The 22,221-nt window shown below is 45.9% G+C and overlaps 1 protein-coding gene across 2 annotated transcripts in view; it reads left to right on the plus strand.

Annotated features, from left to right (window-relative positions):
* LOC121276218 (diacylglycerol O-acyltransferase 1-like) overlaps positions 1–22,221 on the plus strand; it is a 128,133-nt gene that overhangs the window by 88,908 nt on the left and 17,004 nt on the right. For both annotated transcript variants that reach the window (XM_041184389.1, XM_041184390.1), the window contains 5 exons: positions 667–738; positions 6,172–6,275; positions 7,984–8,022; positions 11,817–11,858; positions 13,110–13,154. In XM_041184389.1, coding sequence (XP_041040323.1) covers positions 667–738; positions 6,172–6,275; positions 7,984–8,022; positions 11,817–11,858; positions 13,110–13,154 — 302 coding nt within the window. The remainder of the gene's footprint in view (positions 1–666; positions 739–6,171; positions 6,276–7,983; positions 8,023–11,816; positions 11,859–13,109; positions 13,155–22,221) is intronic.

Here is a 22,221-nt window from a genome sequence, read left to right on the forward strand (position 1 = left end):
TTTTGACATTGCAAGACTCGTTGAACTACACTCAAGAAACAGTCTGGACCTGGGGTGGGGCTTTAACTCTCAATTTTGTGACAATGTGCCTCGCTCCCAATCTCCCAAGAACTCCTGATATGTAGCGTGACATTTGCATCTTTTCTAACTGGTGCCAGTTTGACATTGTTTTGTCCTGTGGGCCCATGTACACAAGGTGTGAAGATTAAGATTGCCCAACTATCTTCTTTAAACAACTTTTTGGTCCTTGCAGAAGGGAGACTTTCATCATAGCAATTAGTTCGAACCCAGGTTCCAATGGTGGAAGGATAACGCAGGAATTTCCTGGCTCGCCCTGTACTTCAAATCAGAAAAGCTTTAAAGAAATCTTATCTGCCTCTGCTCCTCCTGTAGAGATCGTATTGCTGAATTAAATGTTGTTAGCAAATCTCATTACCGCTGCTTTCTTTAAACCATATCCTCAAAAATACGTCTTATGCCTCTATTTTCATCAGCTGCTGGAGGGTGCCAGCAGTAGATGCTAAGGACTGATTAAATATGAATTGCAAAGAAATTCTTCAGCGGCAGAATTGATGCGCCAGTTTACTGCTGTAGATCTTTGCTCTGACTGTGGACGTTATTTGAGTTTGAGCTGCAGCTGGAATAACTTAACGAATCTTTTCGTAGCTCCCGGTTTGAAAGAGAACGGAGAAGCGGTGCAAACAGTGGTCGTGTATCCAGGAAACCTGACGTACAAAGGTGAGGGCGGTTTCATAATTCTTGAGTTGAAAGTCCTAGTTGTTGGCAGATCTGAAATGATCCTTGTCGTGGGCTGTAAGTTTATAGGTGAGACTCCGTGGCACGTCTGCAGATGGGAATTTCTGTGACTATTGAAGCTCAGTCCGCCATTTGTCTTCTGGGGGTTGCAGGGACATGGGGAAGGGGCAACGCCTGGTATATGTAGGGTTTGGGGATGCGGCAGGGTGGGGTGCAGGATGCAGATTGGAGACAGCGTTTGTGCTTTTTATAGTGAACCTCCTGTTAGCCAGTCACAGGAAGTTTGCCACATCCTGCTGTCAGTCTTTGAGGCAAATGTCCATTTAAGGGAGAAAGCTAAAGATACCAAATTTGCAAGGCCATGGGGAAAGAGCAGGGAACAAAGCTAATTGGATAGTTCTTTTCAGAAAACCAGCACAAACAGGCACATTGAGTCGAATGTCCTGCTTCAGTGTTGTTTGATCCTATAAGTCACTGAGGTTGGAATGTCCCTGCATAATTCAAGCATTTCAACCCAATAAATTGCAGAGTGTTTAATTCTGTCACTGTAACTTGTTATAATTTGAGTTTGACATTTTACTATGCCTGTTTTTATCATTGTATGCAAATAATATTTCATATTTAATAGCACCCTTCATTCTCAAAGTATCTGTAACATGGGTTCTGTTGTATCCTCACATCCATAATCATTGGATTGTCTGAACATTTGCTTAAACACTGGTACCTGCTGCTCTTTTCACTGAATCTGCACAGGAGTGAACGAAGGGGACAGTTAGGAAAGCACACACAAATCTGAAGATTATCAGTTTTTTTCCAAGACAATTTTGGCCCCCCTAACTGCATCCCATTAGCTTGAGTGGAATGGAATTGATTAATCATCGAGGCTATTAATCTCTTTGTATCACTATTCATTTAACCTTCTGCTAGCAAATGCTTTGGCGTGGATGGGTTTGAGCTCCCTGTGATGCCCCAAATAAAGAATGGACCTGGGTCAACCAGATGACAAGTGGCAAGTTATCATTTTCAGGTGAGGGGGCAAGGTAACAAGTTGAAGGCAGACCATGCTCAGCTCCATTGAGTACGGATTTGCAAAATAGCATGGCATGGCTCTGAAGAGCAAGTCTTGTTCTTAGTTTGACCCTTTAACTCAATATTTCTTCACTGATGACAACTTTGGTTTCTTTTGCCCTATATGATAGTTGCTGATGTTGAGAAGCTGTTCAGAATGAGGAACATTGGAGCAGGCTTGGTCCATTCAGCTCCTCAAGTCTGTTCTGCTATTAAGTAAGATCTTGGTTGATCTTCACCATTTATCTTCATGTTCAGCTTCATGATGATTGACACCCTTGCCTGACAAAACCCTCTATCTCAGTTGTCAATAGCGAGGAGAAGAGGCCAGGTGATATTCCCTTACAGCAAGGAATGCTGTGCCTCAGGAGATAGTTGAAGCAGAGACCAGGGAACATGGATAAATATTATAAGCAAAGGAAAAGATTGGGAGATTACAGGGCAGTGGGATTAGTTTCAGATTATTGAAGCATAGAGCTGGTGTTTTGATCCAGATAGTCAGGCGCTGAGGGATCAAACTAGAGCCTAATCTTTACGCACTTGTAAACTTGTATTTACAGAGACGCACACTACAGACGTGCATTTCAAAACCCAACAGCCACAGTTTTTAATAAAAGCAAAATACTGCAGATGCTTGGGGATCTGAAATAAAAACAAAGTGCTGGAAAATCCCAGCAGGTCTAGCAGCTTATGTGGCGAGAAACAGAGTCAAAGTTTCGAATCCAATATTACTCTTCTTTGAAACCACAGTTTTTAGCTATCGGAGCATGGTTGAATCCCAAGTTAATGTCCATCACCTGAATCCGATTAAATACTCAAATATACAATTAACAGCTGGCACAGATGCAGCGGGTCAAATGGGTTCCTCTAGTACTATTAACGTAGCTTACACTTCTACCAAAACCAGATTTTTATGAACAGGAAAAGCCCATTAGGCCAATGCTACTGATGAGCATTAGGATATGGTTATTGTACACATAATCCAGAATATTGCACGTTCAAATCCCATTGTGGCATTTTGGGAGTTGGCATTCCGATTTGAATCCAAGTCACTAAAAGTGATAACCAAGTCAGTGGATTGTTGTTAAATCTCTCCTAACTTGGTCTGAATGATATGACACACTCATCCCGCATTAAGTGGTTAACTCTTAACTGTGCTGTGAAGTGGCCATGCTGTAGTACTAAACAACGCCAGCACCTCCAAGTAACTGGGGATGGGCAGTATATGTCAGCCTTACCAACGGCTCCTACATCCCAGGAATAAATAATTTGAAAAGTTATCCCATCAAATCTCTGTCGAAACACACCTCATCTATTAACCCCGTTTGTGTTGTAAGCTTTAGTAATTTTCCTATTATATGTTAAGTTGCGCTGAACTAATTGTTAGAATCGTATCTCTCAAGACTGAAGCTTTCTTTTAAAAATGTAAGGACCTGTCATGACCTGGTCATCTGGAGGCTAAGCTGGGGTTTTTTTTTTCAAAAAGATCATAAGTTCACCTTGGAACTGTCACCAGGCAGGCCTGGTCCAAGAAATCACCTGATCTATATGGTGCTTGGGAAGGAGTTGCTTGTTTGTGTTGAACTGCGAAGCACTTTAATTAATGAAAATCTGGGAGACAAAAAGGCAATGACATGGGAGAGAGGGAAAAAACTGAGGTTGTGAACCTGCTTGTATTGAAGGCAGTCTTGTTGGAGAACAAGCTGAGAAAGGAAAGCGGTCTTGACTGTCTCCCTCCCTCTACCTTGCCTCAAATTGGCTGTCAACCTGTAGCCAGAGAACCCTCTTCTGAGTGTAACTAGTCTGCATTTGGACCTGCAAAGCTGAGATCAGTTGGTGAGAACTTCCAGACATGAGGGAACTCCAGGTCGACAGCGTCGAAACCCTGCGGACTTTATCCTTTATTTTATAACGCCAACCCTTCAAAGCCCATCCCTGCAGAGATACTGTTTCTCTTTGTCCTTTGTTTGTCTGTGTGTGTGCTGGGGGAATTCTACAGGAAGAGATAGATTAAACTTTCCCGATTACAATTGTGTGTTAACCAGTACTTGCAACTTGTTAAAAGAAGTTTTGTTTTAAAATAAATTAATCATTCTGAGCTTTTGAAAGAAGCCCAGTCAGAGTCTCTCTTCTACTGGGTACTAGAGGTATAGGTAAACAATTGGCCGTTTTGCTGAGAAAGATTAAACGTTTAAATTAACAGGACGGCCTGTGGAGTAACGGGGCTTTATAATTTGTGGGATCCTCCCATCCCGGTCGTAACATAATAAATTATGCCTCCTTTATTTGAATCCTTTTCCATAATGAAAAAGCTGCCTGAGTAAATTTGGTGTTCTGTTAGCATGAGCTTCAATGATGTCACCTCCAAGTTTCCTCAGCAGAGACGACCAAACCCAGTTTTCGTAACATTTCCTCAAGTCACTGGCACCGGGGTTGCCTAACATTTTTGCTTCTGACACTTCTTTCCTGGTAGTCAGGAGTGGCTGGTGAGTAGTCAGCGTGGAATGGAGCAAGATATATGTACTGGTCATGTAGCTGCTGAGTTACAGTTGATAAAAGTTGACGAGCTTGTGTGGGATGCTGTAAATAAGCCTACTCTGCCCCCTGCTGATATAATCTGCAATTATTTGTATGTTGATTGAAGTGAAGCTTTTTTTTCAAAAAAAGTATCCTTGAACAGGGAAGGTTGCGATGGATCTTCTGGTGAAGTTATTGTGATAATTTGCACTAAATTCAGTCACCCTTCTGCTCATTTTTTTGGAAGCCAAGATATGAAAGGAAAAAGTGTCTTGCCTTTTCATATAGATCTTTCATGAACTCGGCGGGGGGGGTCCCGGTTTTGATAGAGGATGTGAACAATGGCGCAGAAGTTGACCATTTGTCCCCTCGAGCTTTCTCCACTATTCAACTAGATCATGGCTGATCTTCTTCCTCGACCCCATCTTCCCACACTATCCCTGTATCCCTTGATGTCATTGGTATCTAGAAATCTATCAACCTCTGCTTTGAGCATTTTCAGTGGCTGAATCTCCACAGCCCTCTGGAATAGAGAATTACAAAGATTCACCACCCTCTGACTGAAGAGATTCCTCCTCATCTCAGTCCTAAATGGCCCACCTCTTATTCTGAGACTGTGCCCCCTAGCTCTGGGCCCTCCCAATCGGGGGAAACATCTTTCCTGCATCCGCTCTGCTGAGTCCTGTGAGAATTTTATACGCTTCAATGAGATCACCTCTCATTCTTCTAAACTCTAGAGAATACAGGCCCAGTCTCCTCAATCTTTCCTCATAGGACAAACCCACCATCCTAGGAATTGGTCTGGTGAACCTTCATTGCACTCCCTCTATGGCCAGTATATTCTTGCTTAGTTAAGGAACCAGAACTGCACACACTACTCCAGGTGTGGTCTTACCAAGGCTCTACACAACTGCAGCAAGACTTCCTAGCTCCTTTACTCAAATCCCCTTACAATTGGCTGACAAACCGTTTGCCTTCCTAACTGCTTGTGGTACCTGGATGTTAGATTTTGGCTTTTGAACAAGGACACTCGTGTCCCTTTGGACATCACCACTCCCCATATAAGAAATACTCTGCAGTTCTGTTTTTCCAAACAAAATGGATAACTTCACATTTTTCCACATTATATTCCACCTGTCATGTTCTTGCCCACTCACTTAGCCTGTTTAAATCCCCTTGAAGCCTCCTCACAACTCACATTCCCACCCAGTTTTGTGTCATCAGCAAACTTGGAAATATTACATTGGGCCTCCACACCCTAATCATTGATGTGGATTAAAGAGAAACTCTCCACTGATGGATGGGTCAGTGCCTGGGGAGGTGTAGGGGGGAAATTAGGGGAAATTGTTTTATTATAATCGGGAATGCACAAGTTGAAAGAATGATGGAAGCAGATTCAGTAATAACTTACAAAAGAAAATGTACTTCAAAAAAAGAAAAAATTGCAGGACCTTGGAAAACAAGCAAGGGTGTGTGGGACAAGCGGGATAGCCTGTTCGAAGAGCTGGCACAGGCAGGATGGGTCAAATGGCCTCCTGTGCTGTAAGATTATATGATTTATTGCCCAATCCTGATTACCCTTGAGAAGATTTTGGTAAGCCCTTCATTAACTGTATAATGAAGTTACCCCCACTAGTGGTTTGCTAGGTCACTTCCGAAGAATGTTAGGAGTCACAGCCATGTTGTGTGTGGGATTGGAGTCGCATACAGGCCCAAAGTGGGGAAGGAGGACAGCAAGTTTCCTTTCCTCCCATTCTGTGGTTCTTTGTTTCTTTTACTTTTATTGCCTCCCCGTTATTTGATGTCTTTTTGTTTCCATTTGTTTTCTAGACATGTATTACTTCCTATTAGCCCCCACCCTCTGCTATGAGCTAAATTTTCCCCGGTCATCTCGGATCCGCAAGCGGTTCCTGCTGAGGAGAATGTTTGAAATGGTGAGCAACTTTAGACACAATTCCATCCCAGAACCTCTCAAAAGTAGATCCCTCTCGGCACAAGAACATATCCAAGGGTGTGGGGGGTGGGGTGGGGGGTGTGGGGGTGGATTGGAGAGAATGTATTTTTTCCAGCATCTCAATCCAAAGGAAAATGGAAACTCCTTTTGTGGCTAAAATGGGACCAGATAAATAAGGAGACAGGTACCGACTTGTAAATACGAGTGAGTCCAATTTGTATGTCCTCCCCATTGCTTCTAAAGATAGCAGCTCTTGCCTATGGTACATCAATAACCCTGCAAGTAACCCTCAGCAATGAGGCATTCTTTCTGTGTGAATCTAATTGGTGGATGACTGTTGGCTGGAGGGTTGGGGTGAAGGAAACTACAGATGGACCCCCCCCCCCCCCCGCCACCACAACGTCCCTGTGCCCACTTCTCCAGCCAATTATAAACCCCAGCTGTTTTCACAATTCTGAGTCTATTTTGGAACTAGTGGTATATAAGCTTACATTGCATTACATGTCTAATACAGGTACTGGGGCTGGAATAGTTCACCTCAGGTGACCCTCCTGCATTGCCAGCAGTTAGTCGTTTTCCCCCATCAGGCAGCATTACTGCAGCAAATGGAAATGTCTTTGAATTCTGGATAGTGGTGGGATTAGTTCTCCATTTACATGTCTCTTGCCATCATCACAGGAACTAGGTAATTAGACAGCAGACCAACTCAGGAAGGATCTATTGGCCAGGAATGAGGCATGTAGTTTAGATCCGCCAGTTACCAGAGCATAAAGGGTTAAATTATGAGGACAAGTTGCTTAAAATTGGCATTTATTAAAAGAAAGAAAGACGGGCTTATATAGCAATTATATTGACCACTGGACATCTCAAAGCACTTAACAGCCAATGAAGTACTTTTGGACCATAATCAGGGTTGTAATGTAAGAAACAGGCAGCTAATGTGCACACATCAAGCTCCCACAAGCAGCAATGTGATGATGAGCAGATAATTTGTTTTATGATCTTGATTAAGGGATAAATGTTGGCCAGGACACTGGGGATAACTCCCCTGTTCTTCTTCCAAATAGTGCCATGGGATCTTTTACATCGACCCAACCCTTGGTTTAAAGTCTCATTTGAAAGATGGCACCTCTGACAGTGCAGCACACCCTCAGCACTGCAGTGGAGTGTCAGCCTGGAATTTTTGTGCTCAAGCCCTGGAGGGAGATTTAAACCTCAGAGACCAATGTATTACCAACCGAGCCACTGCCCACTCGTCCCCCTGAGTTTGATGGTTGATGGGTGATATTTTCAAGGCATTTAAGTTGATCAAAGGATTCAAGAGTAAATACAGAGAGAACGCCTTAATCTGTTGGGGGAATCCAGAATAAAGCTTGCAGATTTAAAATTAAAGCTAGACCATTTAGAAGTGAAATCAGGAAGCACCTCTCCCCACACACAGTCTTGGAGATCTAGAACTCCAAAATGCTCTGGATGCTTGGGGGGGGGCGGGGGGGGGTAGTCAGTTGAAATTTTAAAGACTCAGATGGATAGTTTTTTTTAAATGAGTAAGGGTATCAAGGGGTATGAAGCCAAGATCTAATATAATGGTGGAACAGACTGGAGGGGCTGAATGGCCTGCTCCTGTTTTGATATCATGAGGCCTTGCCACTTGTCCCACATAACTGGTTTGATATTTTCCTTTGCAGCTTTTCCTCATCCAGTTACAAGTGGGGTTGATTCAGCAGGTGAGTAAATTCTAAGTTTGGAGTAATGCGCTGTTCTTTAAAATGTGTGTTAATCATTAGGTGTTTACTAAGCTATTTTGGGAGCGGAAGAGGGAGTTGAGCCGTGTGCCTCATCACTGTGATTGTTACGATCACTGTGATTGTTACGATCTGTTAATACTGGACAAGTCAGATCCCAGAGTGAAACCTGGCTTGATAGATCCTAACTTCCCTTTTTAGAAACTGTGGAGGAAAATTACTGAACAATTTAAAAGGAATCTGCTGATGAACGTTTAACAAAAAGAATAAAATATTTTAATAAACAAGGAAAAATGAACTATATTACACCAGACAAAAAGGTTGAAAAGATCTCGAAACAAACACAAGAAGATGCTTCAAATTCACACTATTCCTTTACCCCAGCAATATCTTTACAGACATACAAACCAGTGAAGAAATGAGGAGTTACCACTAGTTTGAAGTAAAGGCTTCCCACTGGAGACTGGCACAGTTGCAAACAGCTTCTTTCTGGTGGATTCCTGAACATTCACTCAATGCTTTTCACCCAACTTGTATCTGGACACCCAAAAACCGCACTGTAAACTTGGTCCTCCAGTAGCACCTCTGCTAAACTGATCACTTTACTGAGCTCTATAACTGACTACTCAGTCAGCTACTTTCCCCAATAACCTTGCAGTCTTTCTCATCAAAGGATGTTGAATTCTTGTCCCTTCTCTGACACACACTGAACTCTCCCCAGTAAATGACAGGTGCAACCGAAGCAGATTCCATGGATTCTTAACCCATCCATTTGTCACGTTGTGAGCCAGCCAACCAATCTCGCTGAAACTTCGTTTTTCTCACGAGGGTTTCAGATCTCCGCATTTGAAGATCTCGCCTTTGGAATTCTTTCCGAAAGCTGCTCCTACTCGGGCGGTTTCAACAATGACCCACTGCGCAGGGTTTCAATCTCTCCTTCCAAGATTCTTTTCCCCTGGATCTCCGAGTACACTTAATCTTCACTTTCCAGGCACGGTTTCAGATCTTTGGCTGTGCCAAGCAGATCTCCGCTGCTCCAAAGGAGCACCTTTGCCCGTAGCACGGGGTCGCCGACCTTCAGCTGCCTTCTGGCCTTCAGGGCTCCTCTCATGCTCACTTCGCTTGGTCTGCTCCTGCAGCTGTTTCCTGAATTTGCAGCCTATTACTCTGCTCCTTTCTTTAACGTCACTTAACAGGATCTATTCCTGTCCCCCATCTTCATCCCTTGCCTGGGATTACCTTTTTGGACCTTCTCCTTGTCCCCCTCCTGTGTCCTGCTCCCTGGGACGACACCTTGGTAAAGGCGCTTCAGATCACTTGACCTGCTTTTCGCATCTTTTGCCCTTGCTTGCTGCCACAGAGGTATGCAGGACTGGTTCCTGGCCTGAAGAAGATAAAATAGACGAACTGCGCACGTTTGGCCATGTCCCGGCTGGCACAGGCGCTAAAGGCCCAAACTGCTCATCGGGAACTGGAGAACTCCAGCTTCAGATTCATCACACGATAACCAGGTGACATGGAAAATGTTCTGATGGTTTGTCTTGATGCTTTATCGTGGTGGCTTGTTTATTTGTTTTGATGAATATTTGTTTTTCACAGTGAAGGAGGTAAGAATTTTTTCAATCCAGGCAACCATGTGTCAGCATCAGACATTGCTCAGATGCACACACCGAGGTTGTCTGCAGAATAAAGCTCCCTCTGCACTTCCCCAATCCAGTCCTCAGAAAATCACTCACTATTGAATAATGCAGCGATGATGGCATATTGGTAATGCCCCTGAACTAGTAATCTAGGGGCCTAGGCTAATGCTCTGGGGACATGGGTTCAATTCCAACCACGGCAGCAGGTAGGATTTGAATTCAATTAATTAAGTCTGGAGTATAAAGCTAGTCTCAGTCATAGTGGCTGTAAAAGCCCTTCTGGTTCACTAATGTCCTTTAAACCTGCCATCCTTACCTGGTCTGGCCTAGGTTTGACTCCAGATCCACAGCAGCGTGGTTGGCTCGTAACTGCCCCCTGAAATGAGCTAGCAAGTCGATCAGTTCAGGGCAATTAGGGATGAGCAATAAATGCTGGCCTTGCCAGCGACACCCACATCCCATGAAAGAATAAAAATATGTAGAATCTACAGCGCAGAAATAGACCATTTGTGGCCCAACTGTCCTGTATAACTCGCACAAGCCTCTTCCCTGTCCTAGTTGCCTCTTCCTGCTTTTTCCCCTCAATTCCACTTTCCCTCATTTATACATCAATGCTGTCTGCTTCAATCATTCCATGATGGAATTTTTAGCCATATCCATTGGATTGGGTAATAGCTAGGAGCAAAAGGTTGGTCTCTAACTGCAGCTACTGCAGCACCAGTCCTCAACAAGTGACTCTTTAAACGGCTGGGACCTCCCTGCACCTTTCTTTGCTTGTATTTTTTTTAACGCTCTCATGTTTGCAGTCTGAAAAATCTCCTGGGATTTGAGCCCAGCTCCTGATGTAACAGAGCTGCAGCTTATATAACTCTGGGTTATATTGATACCATGGACTTGTTTGCACTGGAGAAAGCAAGAAAGCCTTCAACTTTTATAGCACCTCTTATGACCTCAGTGGGTCCCAAAGTGTTTCACTATCAATGAACTACTTTTAATTTGCAACTGCCATGGCAATGTAGGGAATGTAGTATCCAATTTGCACACAGCAAACTCCCACACACAGCAATGAGATAATCACCACGTCATTTGTTTCAGATTTTGGTTGGGGTATAAATGTTGGCCAGGGCACTGCAGGGAACTCCCTGGTCTTGTTAAATAGTGCCAATGTATCTGTAAAATCCAAGTGAGAGGATTTGCGGGGTCTCAGTTTAACATTTCATTGAAAAAGTGACACCTTCAACAGTACAGCATCCCCTCAGTCTTACACTAGAGTATCAGCCTAGCTTTTGTGCTCGAGTCTCTGGAGTGGGACTTAACTCCTGACTCCTGCCCTCTGAGCAGATCCACAATGTCTCCATGTTCATGTCGTCAGAATGAATTAATGTAGGTAGTGAGATTAAACAGCTACACATACAGAATTGTGCAGATGGTTGAAATAAATGTTCACAACTTTGGTTCTACCGCTTTTGCCAGTGTCAGATGATGTCTGGCAGCTAGCTGTGAAGAAATGCATTGTGCTTCTTCGAGCCAGTTGCAATACAGGTCCCCCCATGGACAGTAAAAGTGACAGTTGATGGATTCTCGAGGCCAGAACCTTACTCTCACCCCACCCCCAGCCATTCATGCTGACTGGCTCTTTGCCTTATTTCCGAAGGGCTTCTCCGACACCCAAACTTGTGCATCTGTGGTCCTGGCCGACCTTGATTACTTTGCAGTCCTGATGTATAAATAATGTATCGTCACCCAGATCTGTGTAAAAGGACAGTAATACAATTCACTGATGTGCAGTGTCCTGTACTGAGATGAGGGGGAATTTCTTCACTAAGAGGGTCGTGGATCTTTGGAATTCTAACCCCAGAGGGCTGTGGAAGCTCAATCATTGAGTATGTTCAAGACAGGGATTGATTGATTTCTAGATACTAATGACATCAATGGATATGAGGTTAGTGAGGGAAGATGGCATTGAGGTAGATGGTCAGCAATGATCTGGTTGAGTGGTGGAGCAGGCTTGAGGGGCTGAATGGCCTACTCCTGTTCCTATTTACTGGATGCTGAGTTCTATACCCTGTATTAAATGTCTTACATAGAGATGTACAGTAAGTTGAGAGACTCAGAGCTTTTCTTTTCTTTCACTAGTGGATGGTACCAGCTATACAGAATTCCATGAAGCCATTCAAAGTAAGTAACTGGTTATATCTGACTTCTGTTCTTCTGTTTTTGACCATCACTACGGATGGATCCATAAATCTCCAACGACAATTGTTGGATGTGCATACAGAACGTGTTGAACAATTATCTGTACTGATACGCTACTGCAAAAACAGATCTATTTACTCCATCTCGGTGGTCATGTCTTCAGCTGCCTGGAGTTCTTAAATTCTGAAATTCCCTCCTGAATCCTCTCCTCCACTCTCTTCCTTTAAGATGCTCCTTAAAACCTAACTCTTTGACCATCTGCCCTAATATCACCTTATGCAGCTCGGTGTCAAATTTTAATTTTTAATGGTCCTGTGAAGTGTCTTAGGACATGTTATTACATTTAAAGTTGCTACCTAGAATCACAGAATTCATACAAGTTCTTATTTTTGGATCAGTTGTGATCGACTCAAATTTGCATTGATCTTGTTATTTGAGCTCAGGAAAAAAACATTTTTGGCACCCAGCAACCAGTATTGAGCCTCCAAGGTTAAATAGAATAGAACTGTGTCTATACTGTCCTACCAAACACTACCAGGACAGGAACAGCACGGGGTTAGATACAAAGTAAAGTTCCCTCTACACTGTCCCCATCAAACACTCCCAGGACAGGTATAGCACGGGGTTAGATACAGAGTAAAGCTCTCTCTACACTGTCCCCATCAAACACTCCCAGGACAGGTATAGCACGGGGTTAGATACAGAGTAAAGCTCCCTCTACACTGTCCTCAACAAACACTCCCAGGGCAGGTACAGCACGGGGTTAGATACAGAGTAAAGCTCCCTCTATACTGTCCCCATCAAACACTCCCAGGACAGGTACAGCACGGGGTTAGATACAGAGTAAAGCTCCCTCTACACTGTCCCCAACATACACTCCCAGAACAGGTACAGCACATAGTTTACAGAGTAAAACTCCTTTTCCGTTCCCTCAAGGATTTGTTTTATAATTCCATCCTCACGTACCTGAAATGACTGAGGATTTGGATAGTGTACATTGAGAGGACGTCTTGATTCTTCGTCTGAAGCTTCTCAACTAGTGCGTTTTGACGTTCGATTTTATTAAATTTTATGACCTTTTTTCCCTCAGTTTTTCATCAGTATTTCCAACAGCTTCTCATGCAGACTTCTGTTTAACGTGTTCCATATACTTGCACACTGATCACCGTTGAAGACTCTGTGTTGTAATGTTTGTATGTGTTTATGATACACCTTGGTAATTATTAATTCCAGGATATGGACTATTCCAGGATGATAGAGCGCCTACTGAAGCTTGCAGTAAGTCATCTTCATTTTTTTTTTTGGAAAATAAGTTTACAGATAGCTCTGTTTGACAATGTATTTTGCATTACCAGTGTTCAGAATTATTTAATATAGATACACAGGCTCCTAATCCCAATGGGGTTCTATGATTGCTATGTGACCTTTCCTAAACCTAACCCTCATACCTGCATTCTGCATTGGCAGTGGGCAGTACGTAGATGAAGGGCTGGACCCAGCTCGCAGTTCCTTTGGAGCCTTTGCTGTTTTACAATTTTGGATGATTTGGAAAGGCTGGTGAATTTAGAAGTTAGACCAGCAAAAGAGCAGCCTTTCAGCATCAGTCAGGAATTAGCTCTTTATTAGTTCACCTAGCACACAAGCCTAATGGAAAAACAGAGAACAGGTAAGAGTAAACCAAATCACAAAATGAACCACAGCAGAATATATAAACATTGAAATTAGGAGCAGGAGAAGACCATTCAGCCCCTTGAGCCTGCCCTGCCATTTGAGAAGATCATGGCTGATCTGGTTGGTGCCCTCTACTTTCCTGTTTACCTCCTGTACCATTTGATTCCCTTGTCAGTCAAGAATCTATCTACCTCTGCCTTAAAAATATTCAATGACCCAGCCTCCACTGCTCTCTTGGGAAGAGCATTCCACAGCTAACGACCCTCTAAGGGATAAAATTTCTCCTCATCTCCGTCTTAAATGGGAGACCTCTTATTTTCAAACTGTGTCCCCTAGTTCTAGTCTCTCCCATAAGGGGAACCATCCTTTCAGCATGCACCCTGTCAAGTCCCCTCAGGATCTTATGTGTTTCAATAAGATCACCTCTCATTCTTCTAGGGGGCTGGTGATCACTGTAACTCTGTGTACCGGTGGGTTTGAACTGTGAATGATGCTCCTGTTTTATATAGATTTGACAGCACTGCAAACAGGCCCAACCAGAATCTGTAGGTGATTACACCCCACCCAAGCCTCCACCCAACTTACTGCAACTCATGCTTTCAACATATCCTTCTATTCCTTTTTCTTTCATGTACTTACCTAGATTCCTTTTAAATACGTCTGTCATTCTGGTCATTCAGTGGTTGTGGCAGATGGATCCTGACCATTCTCCAAAAGGTTGGACACCATCAGCCAGGGCTCCACATGTAGTGCTCTCACCTCTTGAGTCAGAAGGTCATGGGTTCAAATTCCAGTCCAGAAACATGAGCACATAATCCAGGCCGACATTCCCAGTGCAATACTGAGGGGGGAGTGCTGCATTGTCAGAGGTGCCTTTCTTGGGCTGAGCTGTTTAAACAAGGCCTGGCAGCACCCTCGGGCGGATGTTGAAGACCCACGGCATTATTTTGTGGGAACAAAAAGCAGGTTTCCTGGCCAATATTCATCTGTCAAGCAACATCGTTAAAACCACCTTGTCATTCTTCAAAAAAAATACAACCAAGTTAGTCAGACACAACCTTCCCTTAACAAATAAAAACAGGAAGTGCTGGAAATACTCAGCAGGCCTGGCTGCATCTGTGGAGGGAGAAAAATAAATTCATGTTTCAAGTCCGGATGACTCTTCTCCAGAACTGGAGGGCGGTAGATATGTGATGGGTTTACTGTTGTTGAAAAAGGAGGGTATCAGGTAGAACAAAAGGGAAGGTTAGTGATAAGCTAACTATTCTTGATTAAACCATGTCTTTCGAAATGAAGATTTATACTGTGTCTCAGAATCTTTTCCAATAATTTGCCCACCACCCAGGTTAAGCTGACCAGCCTGTAATAATCTGGTCGTTATCACATTGCTTTGTCGGACTCCTTTGTGTGGAAATTGGCTGCTGAGTTTCCAATATTCCAACAGGGATAACGTCAAAAAAAAAACTGCATTGGTTGTAAAGTGTTTTGGGACATCCTGAGGTTGTGAGAGGCACAGCACAGATGCAGTTCTTGTTCTTCCCTACGTCACATCTAATTGTGGTTCATGTTTGTCGTAAAGCAGTGAATCTCACAGGATATTATGATGAAAATCTGTGTGATTTATCACTTGCTCCAGTGATTCATTACATTACATTACATAGAAGTTAAGCAAAGAAGTAGCCCAATAGATCTTGTTACGATTTTTAAATAAAATTAATTCAAGGGATGTGGACATTGCTGGCCTGAGCAGCATTTATTGCCCATCCCTAATTGCCCTTGAATTGAGTGGCTTGCTGGGCCATTTCAGAGGGCATTTAACAGTCAACCACAGTACTGTGGGTCTGGAGTCACTTGTAGGCCAGGCCAGGCAAAGACAGCAGGTTTCCTTCCCCAAAGGACATTAGTGAATCACAGAATTTTAACGGCAAGGGAGGCCAGTCAGCCCATCATGTCTGCACCAGCTCTCATTATGAGCATTATGACCTGGTGTCATTGCCCTGCCTTTTCCCCGTACCCCTGCACATTGTTTCTATTCAAATAATCATCCAATGCCCTCTTGAACGCCTCGATTGAACCTGCCTCCACCATACTTCCAGGCAGCGCATTCTGTTAAGCTCCAATAGTTGTTTAGAAACGAAGACCAAAACCAAGACCAACTCCTTCAGACAGAAATAAAAACAAAAAAACTGCGGATGCTGGAAATCCAAAACAAAAACAGAATTACCTGGAAAAACTCAGCAGGTCTGGCAGCATCGGCGGAGAAGAAAAGAGTTGACGTTTCGAGTCCTCATGACCCTTTGACAGAACTTGAGTGAGTCCAAGAAAGAGTTAAAATATAAGCTGGTTTAAGGTGTGTGGGGTGGGGGGGAGAGAGAGAGAGAGAGAGAGGTGGAGGGGGGGTGTGGTTGTCGGGACAAACAAGCAGTGATAGAAGCAGATCATCAAAAGATGTCACAAACAACAGAACAAAAGAACACATAGGTGTTAAAGTTGGTGATATTATCTAAACGAATGTGCTAATTAAGAATGGATGGTAGGGCACTCAAGGTATAGCTCTAGTGGGGGTGGGGGGAGCATAAAAGATTTAAAAATATTTAAAAATAATGGAAATAGGTGGGAAAAGAAAAATCTATATAATTTATTGAAAAAAAACAAAAGGAAGGGGGAAACAGAAAGGGGGTGGGGATGGAGGAGGGAGCTCAAGACCTAAAGTTGTTGAATTCAATATTCAGTCCAGAAGGCTGTAAAGTGCCTAGTCGGAAGATGAGGTGTTGTTCCTCCAGTTTGCGTTGGGCTTCACTGGAACAATACAGCAAGCCAAGGACAGACATGTGGGCAAGAGAGCAGGGTGGAGTGTTAAAATGGCAAGTGACAGGGAGGTTTGGGTCATTCTTGCGGACAGACCGCAGGTGTTCTGCAAAGCGGTCGCCCAGTTTACGTTTGGTCTCTCCAATGTAGAGGAAACCACATTGGGAGCAATGAATGCAGTAGACTAAGTTGGGGGAAATGCAAGTGAAATGTTGCTTCACTTGAAAGGAGTGTTTGGGCCCTTGGACGGTGAGGAGAGAGGAAGTTAAGGGGCAGGTGTTGCATCTTTTGCGTGGGCATAGGGTGGTGCCATAGGAGGGGGTTGAGGAGTAAGGGGTGATGGGAGGAGTGGACCAGGGTGTCCCGGAGTGAACGATCCCTACGGAATGCCGACAGGGGGTGGTGAAGGGAAGATGTGTTTGGTGGCGGCATCATGCTGGAGTTGGCGGAAATGGCGGAGGATGATCCTTTGAATGCGAAGGGGGTGGGGTGATAATTGAGGACAAGGGGGACCCTATCATGTTTCTGGGAGGGAGGAGAAGGCGTGAGGGCGGATGCGCAGGAGATGGGCTGGACACGGTTGAGGGCCCTGTCAACGACCGTGGGTGGAAAACCTCAGTTAAGGAAGAAGGAGGACATGTCAGAGGAACTGTTTTTGAAGGTAGCATCATCGGAACAGATGCGACGGAGGCGAAGGAACTGAGAGCATGGGATGGAGTCCTTACAGGAAGCGGGGTGTGAGGAGCTGTAGTCGAGGTAGCTGTGGGAGTCGGTGGGTTTGTAATGGATATTGGTGGACAGTCTGTCACCAGAGATTGAAACAGAGAGGTCAAGGAAGGAAGGGAAGTGTCAGAAATCGACCACGTGAAAATGATGGAGGGGTGGAGATTGGAAGCAAAATTAATAAATTTTTCCAAGTCCCGACGAGAGCATGAAGCAGCACCGAAGCAATCATCGATGTACCGGAGAAAGAGTTGTGGAAGGGGGCTGGAGTAGGACTGGAACAAAGAATGTTCCACATATCCCATAAAGAGACGGGCATAGCTGGGGCCCATGCGGGTACCCATAGCCACAACTTTTATTTGGAGGAAGTGAGAGAAGTTGAAGGAGAAATTGTTCAGTGTGAGAACAAGTTCAGCCAGACGGAGGAGAGTAGTGGTGGATGGGGATTGTTCGGGCCTCTTTTCGAGGAAGAAGCTAAGGGCCCTCAGACCATCCTGGTGGGGGATGGAGGTGTAGAGGGATTGGACGTTCATGGTGAAGAGGAAGCGGTTGGGGCCAGGGAACTGGAAATTGTTGATGTGACGTAAGGTGTCATAGGAATCACGGATGTAGGTGGGAAGGGACTGGACAAGGGGAGAGAGAAGGGAGTCAAGATAACAAGAAATGAGTTCTGTGGGGCAGGAGCAAGCTGACACGAACGGTCTACCAGGACAGTTCTGTTTGTGGATTTTGGGTAGGAGGTAGATGCGGGCCGTCCGAGGTTGGGCGACTATCAGGTTGGAAGCTGTGGGAGGAAGATCTCCAGAGGAGATGAGGTCAGTGACAGTCCTGGAAACAATGGCTTGATGTTCAGTGGTGGAGTCATGGTCCAGGGAGAGGTAGGAGGAAGTGTCTGCGAGTTGACGCTCAGCCTCCGCGAGGTAGAGGTCAGTGCGCCAGACAACAACAGCACCACCCTTGTCAGCAGGTTTGATGATAATGTCTGGGTTGGACCTGAGAGAATGGAGTGCAGTAAGTTCAGAGAGAGAGAGATTAGAATGGGTGAGAGGAGCAGAGAAATTGAGACGACTAATGTCGCGCTGACAGTTCTCAATGAAAAGATCAAGAGAAGGTAAGAATCCAGAGGGAGGGGTCCAGGTGGAGGGAGAATATTGGAGATGGGTAAAAGGATCCGTTGAACTGGGAGAGGACTCCTGCCCAAAGAAGTGAGCCTGGAGACGAAGACGGTGGAAGAACAGTTCAGCATCATGCCGAGCCCGAAATTGATTGAGGTGAGGGTGTAAGAGTATGAAACTAAGTCCTTTGCTGAGCACTGAACGTTCAGCATCAGAGAGGGGAAGGTCAGGGGGTATAGTGAATACACGGCTGGGGCTGGGATTGGAAGATGGGGTGGGGACGGAGGGACAGGCAGGGGTGGAGGGTCCTAGATGGGTGTTGGTGTCGATGAGTTATTGGAGCTTGCGTTCCGGCTCCCACAGCTACCTCGACTACAGCTCCTCACACCCCGCTTCCTGTAAGGACTCCATCCCATTCTCTCAGTTCCTTCGCCTCCGTCGCATCTGTTCCGATGATGCTACCTTCAAAAACAGTTCCTCTGACATGTCCTCCTTCTTCCTTAACCGAGGTTTTCCACCCACGGTCGTTGACAGGGCCCTCAACCGTGTCCGGCCCATCTCCCGCGCATCCGCCCTCACGCCTTCTCCTCCCTCCCAGAAACATGATAGGGTCCCCCTTGTCCTCACTTATCACCCCACCAGCCTCCGCATTCAAAGGATCATCCTCCGCCATTTCCGCCAACTCCAGCATGATGCCACCACCAACACATCTTCCCTTCACCCCCCCTATCGGCATTCCGTAGGGATCGTTCCCTCCGGGACACCCTGGTCCACTCCTCCCATCACCCCCTACTCCTCAACCCCCTCCTATGGCACCACCCTATGCCCACGCAAAAGATGCAACACCTGCCCCTTCACTTCCTCTCTCCTCACCGTCCAAGGGCCCAAACACTCCTTTCAAGTGAAGCAAAGTTCACTTGCATTTCCCCCAACTTAGTCTACTGCATTCATTGCTCCCAATGTGGTCTCCTCTACATTGGAGAGACCAAACGTAAACTGGGCGACCGCCTTGCAGAACACCTGCGGTCTGTCGCAAGAATGACCCAAACCTCCCTGTCGCTTGCCATTTTAACACTCCACCTTGCTCTCTTACCCAAATGTCTGTCCTTGGCTTGCTGCATTGTTCCAGTGAAGCCCAACGCAAACTGGAGGAGCAACACCTCATCTTCCGACTAGGCACTTTACAGCCTTCCCGACTGAATATTGAATTCAACAACTTTAGGTCCTGAGCTCCCTCCTCCATCCCCACCCCCTTTCTGTTTCCCCCTTCCTTTTGTTTTTTTCCAATAAATTATATAGATTTTTCTTTTCCCACCTATTTCCATTATTTTTAAATATTTTTAAATCTTTTATGCTCCCCCCACCCCCACTAGTGCCCTACCATCCATTCTTAATTAGCACATTCGTTTAGATAATATCACCAACTTTAACACCTATGTGTTCTTTTGTTCTGTTGTTTGTGACATCTTTTGATGATCTGCTTCTATCACTGCTTGTTTGTCCCGACAACCACACCACCCCCCTCCACTTCTCTCTCTCTCTCTCTCTCCCCCCCACCCCACACACCTTAAACCAGCTTATATTTTAACTCTTTCTTGGACTCACTCAAGTTCTGTCGAAGGGTCATGAGGACTCGAAACGTCAACTCTTTTCTTCTCCGCCGATGCTGCCAGACCTGCTGAGTTTTTCCAGGTAATTCTGTTTTTGTTATCAATATATATTTCTCATTCGATAAATTGACCCTTATTCCCCTCCTTTAAAAAGAAACCACATGTATACACATTTGTCCACACTCTTTGAGGATCTCTAGTAACTTCTTGGAACCAGATGCGTTTTCCTGAAAATTGACCGTGGGGTTTTTTATGCTTGTCCTTAGACTTTTAAGACGATTTTTTTTTAATTGAATTCAAGCTCCACCATCTCCAGAGCGTTACCCTGGATTACCAGTCCAGTGACAATGCCACTACGCCACCACCTCCCCAAATTTTGTTATGGTCCCAAACGAGACCCTCCAGTTTGTTAGGACCAGCCACTTTTTGTTTTAAAGTAGACAAAATTAGAAATCCCGATTACTTACTAAGAGAATAAAGGCACAAGACCCCACAGTTTTAAACAAGAAATTTTACTACACAACAGTTAACAAAGCAAACATTCAATACTCTTATCTGATAGGCTAACATACAGAATTATCATGAGGTAAACATGAATGAACAGGCAAACTGTGGTCAAACACCACAAACTGCACATTAAATGGTAGAGACTAAAGCAGATTCCCTGAATTTCTCAGCAACCCACTCAGACATCAATCGTCACTGAGTCATAAAAATTCTTTAAAAACTCATTTTTTCCTCAAAAGGAATTTCAGCTCCTCTCCTTCAAAGAGCTAGTCTGATTCCCAGCTCAATTCCACCTGAGTTCCATGGGTACAATCCTCACCCACATGGTGAGAGAAAGGGCGGGGGAGGAGAGCGAGAGAAAGGGCAGGGTAGGAGGGCGAGAGAAAGGGCGGGGTAGGAGGGCGAGAGAAAGGGCGGGGGGGGAGGAGAGCGAGAGAAAGGGCGGGGGAGGAGGGCGAGAGGAAGGGCGGGGGAGGAGGGTGAGAGAAAGGGTGGGGGAGGAGGGCGAGAGAAAGGGCGGGGGGGAGGAGAGCGAGAGAAAGGGCGGGGGGGAGGAGAGCGAGAGAAAGGGCGAGGGAGGAGGGCGAGAGAAAGGGCAGGGGGAGGAAGGCGAGAGAAAGGGCAGGGGGAGGAGGAGGTCGAGAGAAAGGGCGGGGGGGAGGAGAGCGAGAGAAAGGGCGGGGGAGAGGAGAGCGAGAGAAAGGGCGGGGGAGAGGAGAGCGAGAGAAAGGGCAGGGGGAGGAGGAGGTCGAGAGAAAGGGCGGGGGAGAGGAGAGCGAGAGAAAGGGCGGGGGAGAGGAGAGCGAGAGAAAGGGCGGGGGAGAGGAGAGCGAGAGAAAGGGCGGGGGAGAGGAGAGCGAGAGAAAGGGCGGGGGGTAGGAGGGCGAGAGAAAGGGCGGGGGGGAGGAGGGCGGGGGAGAGGAGAGCGAGAGAAAGGGCAGGGGGAGGAAGGAGAGAGAAAGGGCAGGGGAGAGGAGAGCGAGAGAAAGGGCGGGGGGGGAGGAGTGCGAGAGAAAGGGTGGGGGAGGAGGGCGAGAGAAAGGGCGGGGGGGAGGAGGGCGAGAGAAAGGGCAGGGGGAGGAGGAAGAGGAAGGCGAGAGAAAGGGCGGGGGAGAGGAGAGCGAGAGAAAGGGCGGTGGAGAGGAGAGCGAGAGAAAGGGCAGGGGGAGGAGGAAGGCGAGAGAAAGGGCAGGGGGGAGGAGGAGGGCGAGAGAAAGGGCGGGGGGGAGGAGAGCGAGAGAAAGGGCGGGGGAGGAGGGCGAGAGAAAGGGCAGGGGAGGAGGGTGGGGGGTGGGGTGGGGAGAGGGGTGTGATTGTGTGTCTGTCTTACTGCCAGTCTCAGGTTCCTCACTTACTCTCACCGCCCCACAGCAGCACATAAACACATACCCACTCATGGTGGGTGAGGTTGAGTGAGTAAACACCCTGAGAAGGGGGTTAGTCTGGCACGCACACTCCCAGGCTCTCACTCTCTCATTTTTATTAATTATTCTTTTTTAATTTGACAACTTATTGCTATGACATTGCGGTACAATCTTCACCCACATGGCACACTATTCCAAATCTCTCTCAAACCCACTCCCAGGTCCAGCCGCCTTGGTCTCTTTTGCAGCTGAGCTGACCGACTACCGAGACTGTCTCCCCATGTGTCGGCCAAGCTACACTCCAGCGTCTAAACACAAGCACAGTCCCAGCTCCTCAGCCAAGCTGCTGCCAAAATTGCTCCAAGGCTTCCCTGAGCCCCAACCACACAGAGCGAATACAGATCCTGCACTTCCCCGAGTTCCAACTCTTAGCACAGAGCTAACAGCACCCGGGGTATCTCTGAGCCTCAGCCCCCTCAGCAGAACAGAACTAATGAGCACTTCAGCTGCATGGAGCCAACTCTCCTCTCCGACTGCTCATGTGGGC

The sequence above is a fragment of the Carcharodon carcharias genome, chromosome 3, assembly GCF_017639515.1.
Source record: "Carcharodon carcharias isolate sCarCar2 chromosome 3, sCarCar2.pri, whole genome shotgun sequence".
In the NCBI taxonomy this organism is placed as follows: Eukaryota; Metazoa; Chordata; class Chondrichthyes; order Lamniformes; family Lamnidae; genus Carcharodon; species Carcharodon carcharias.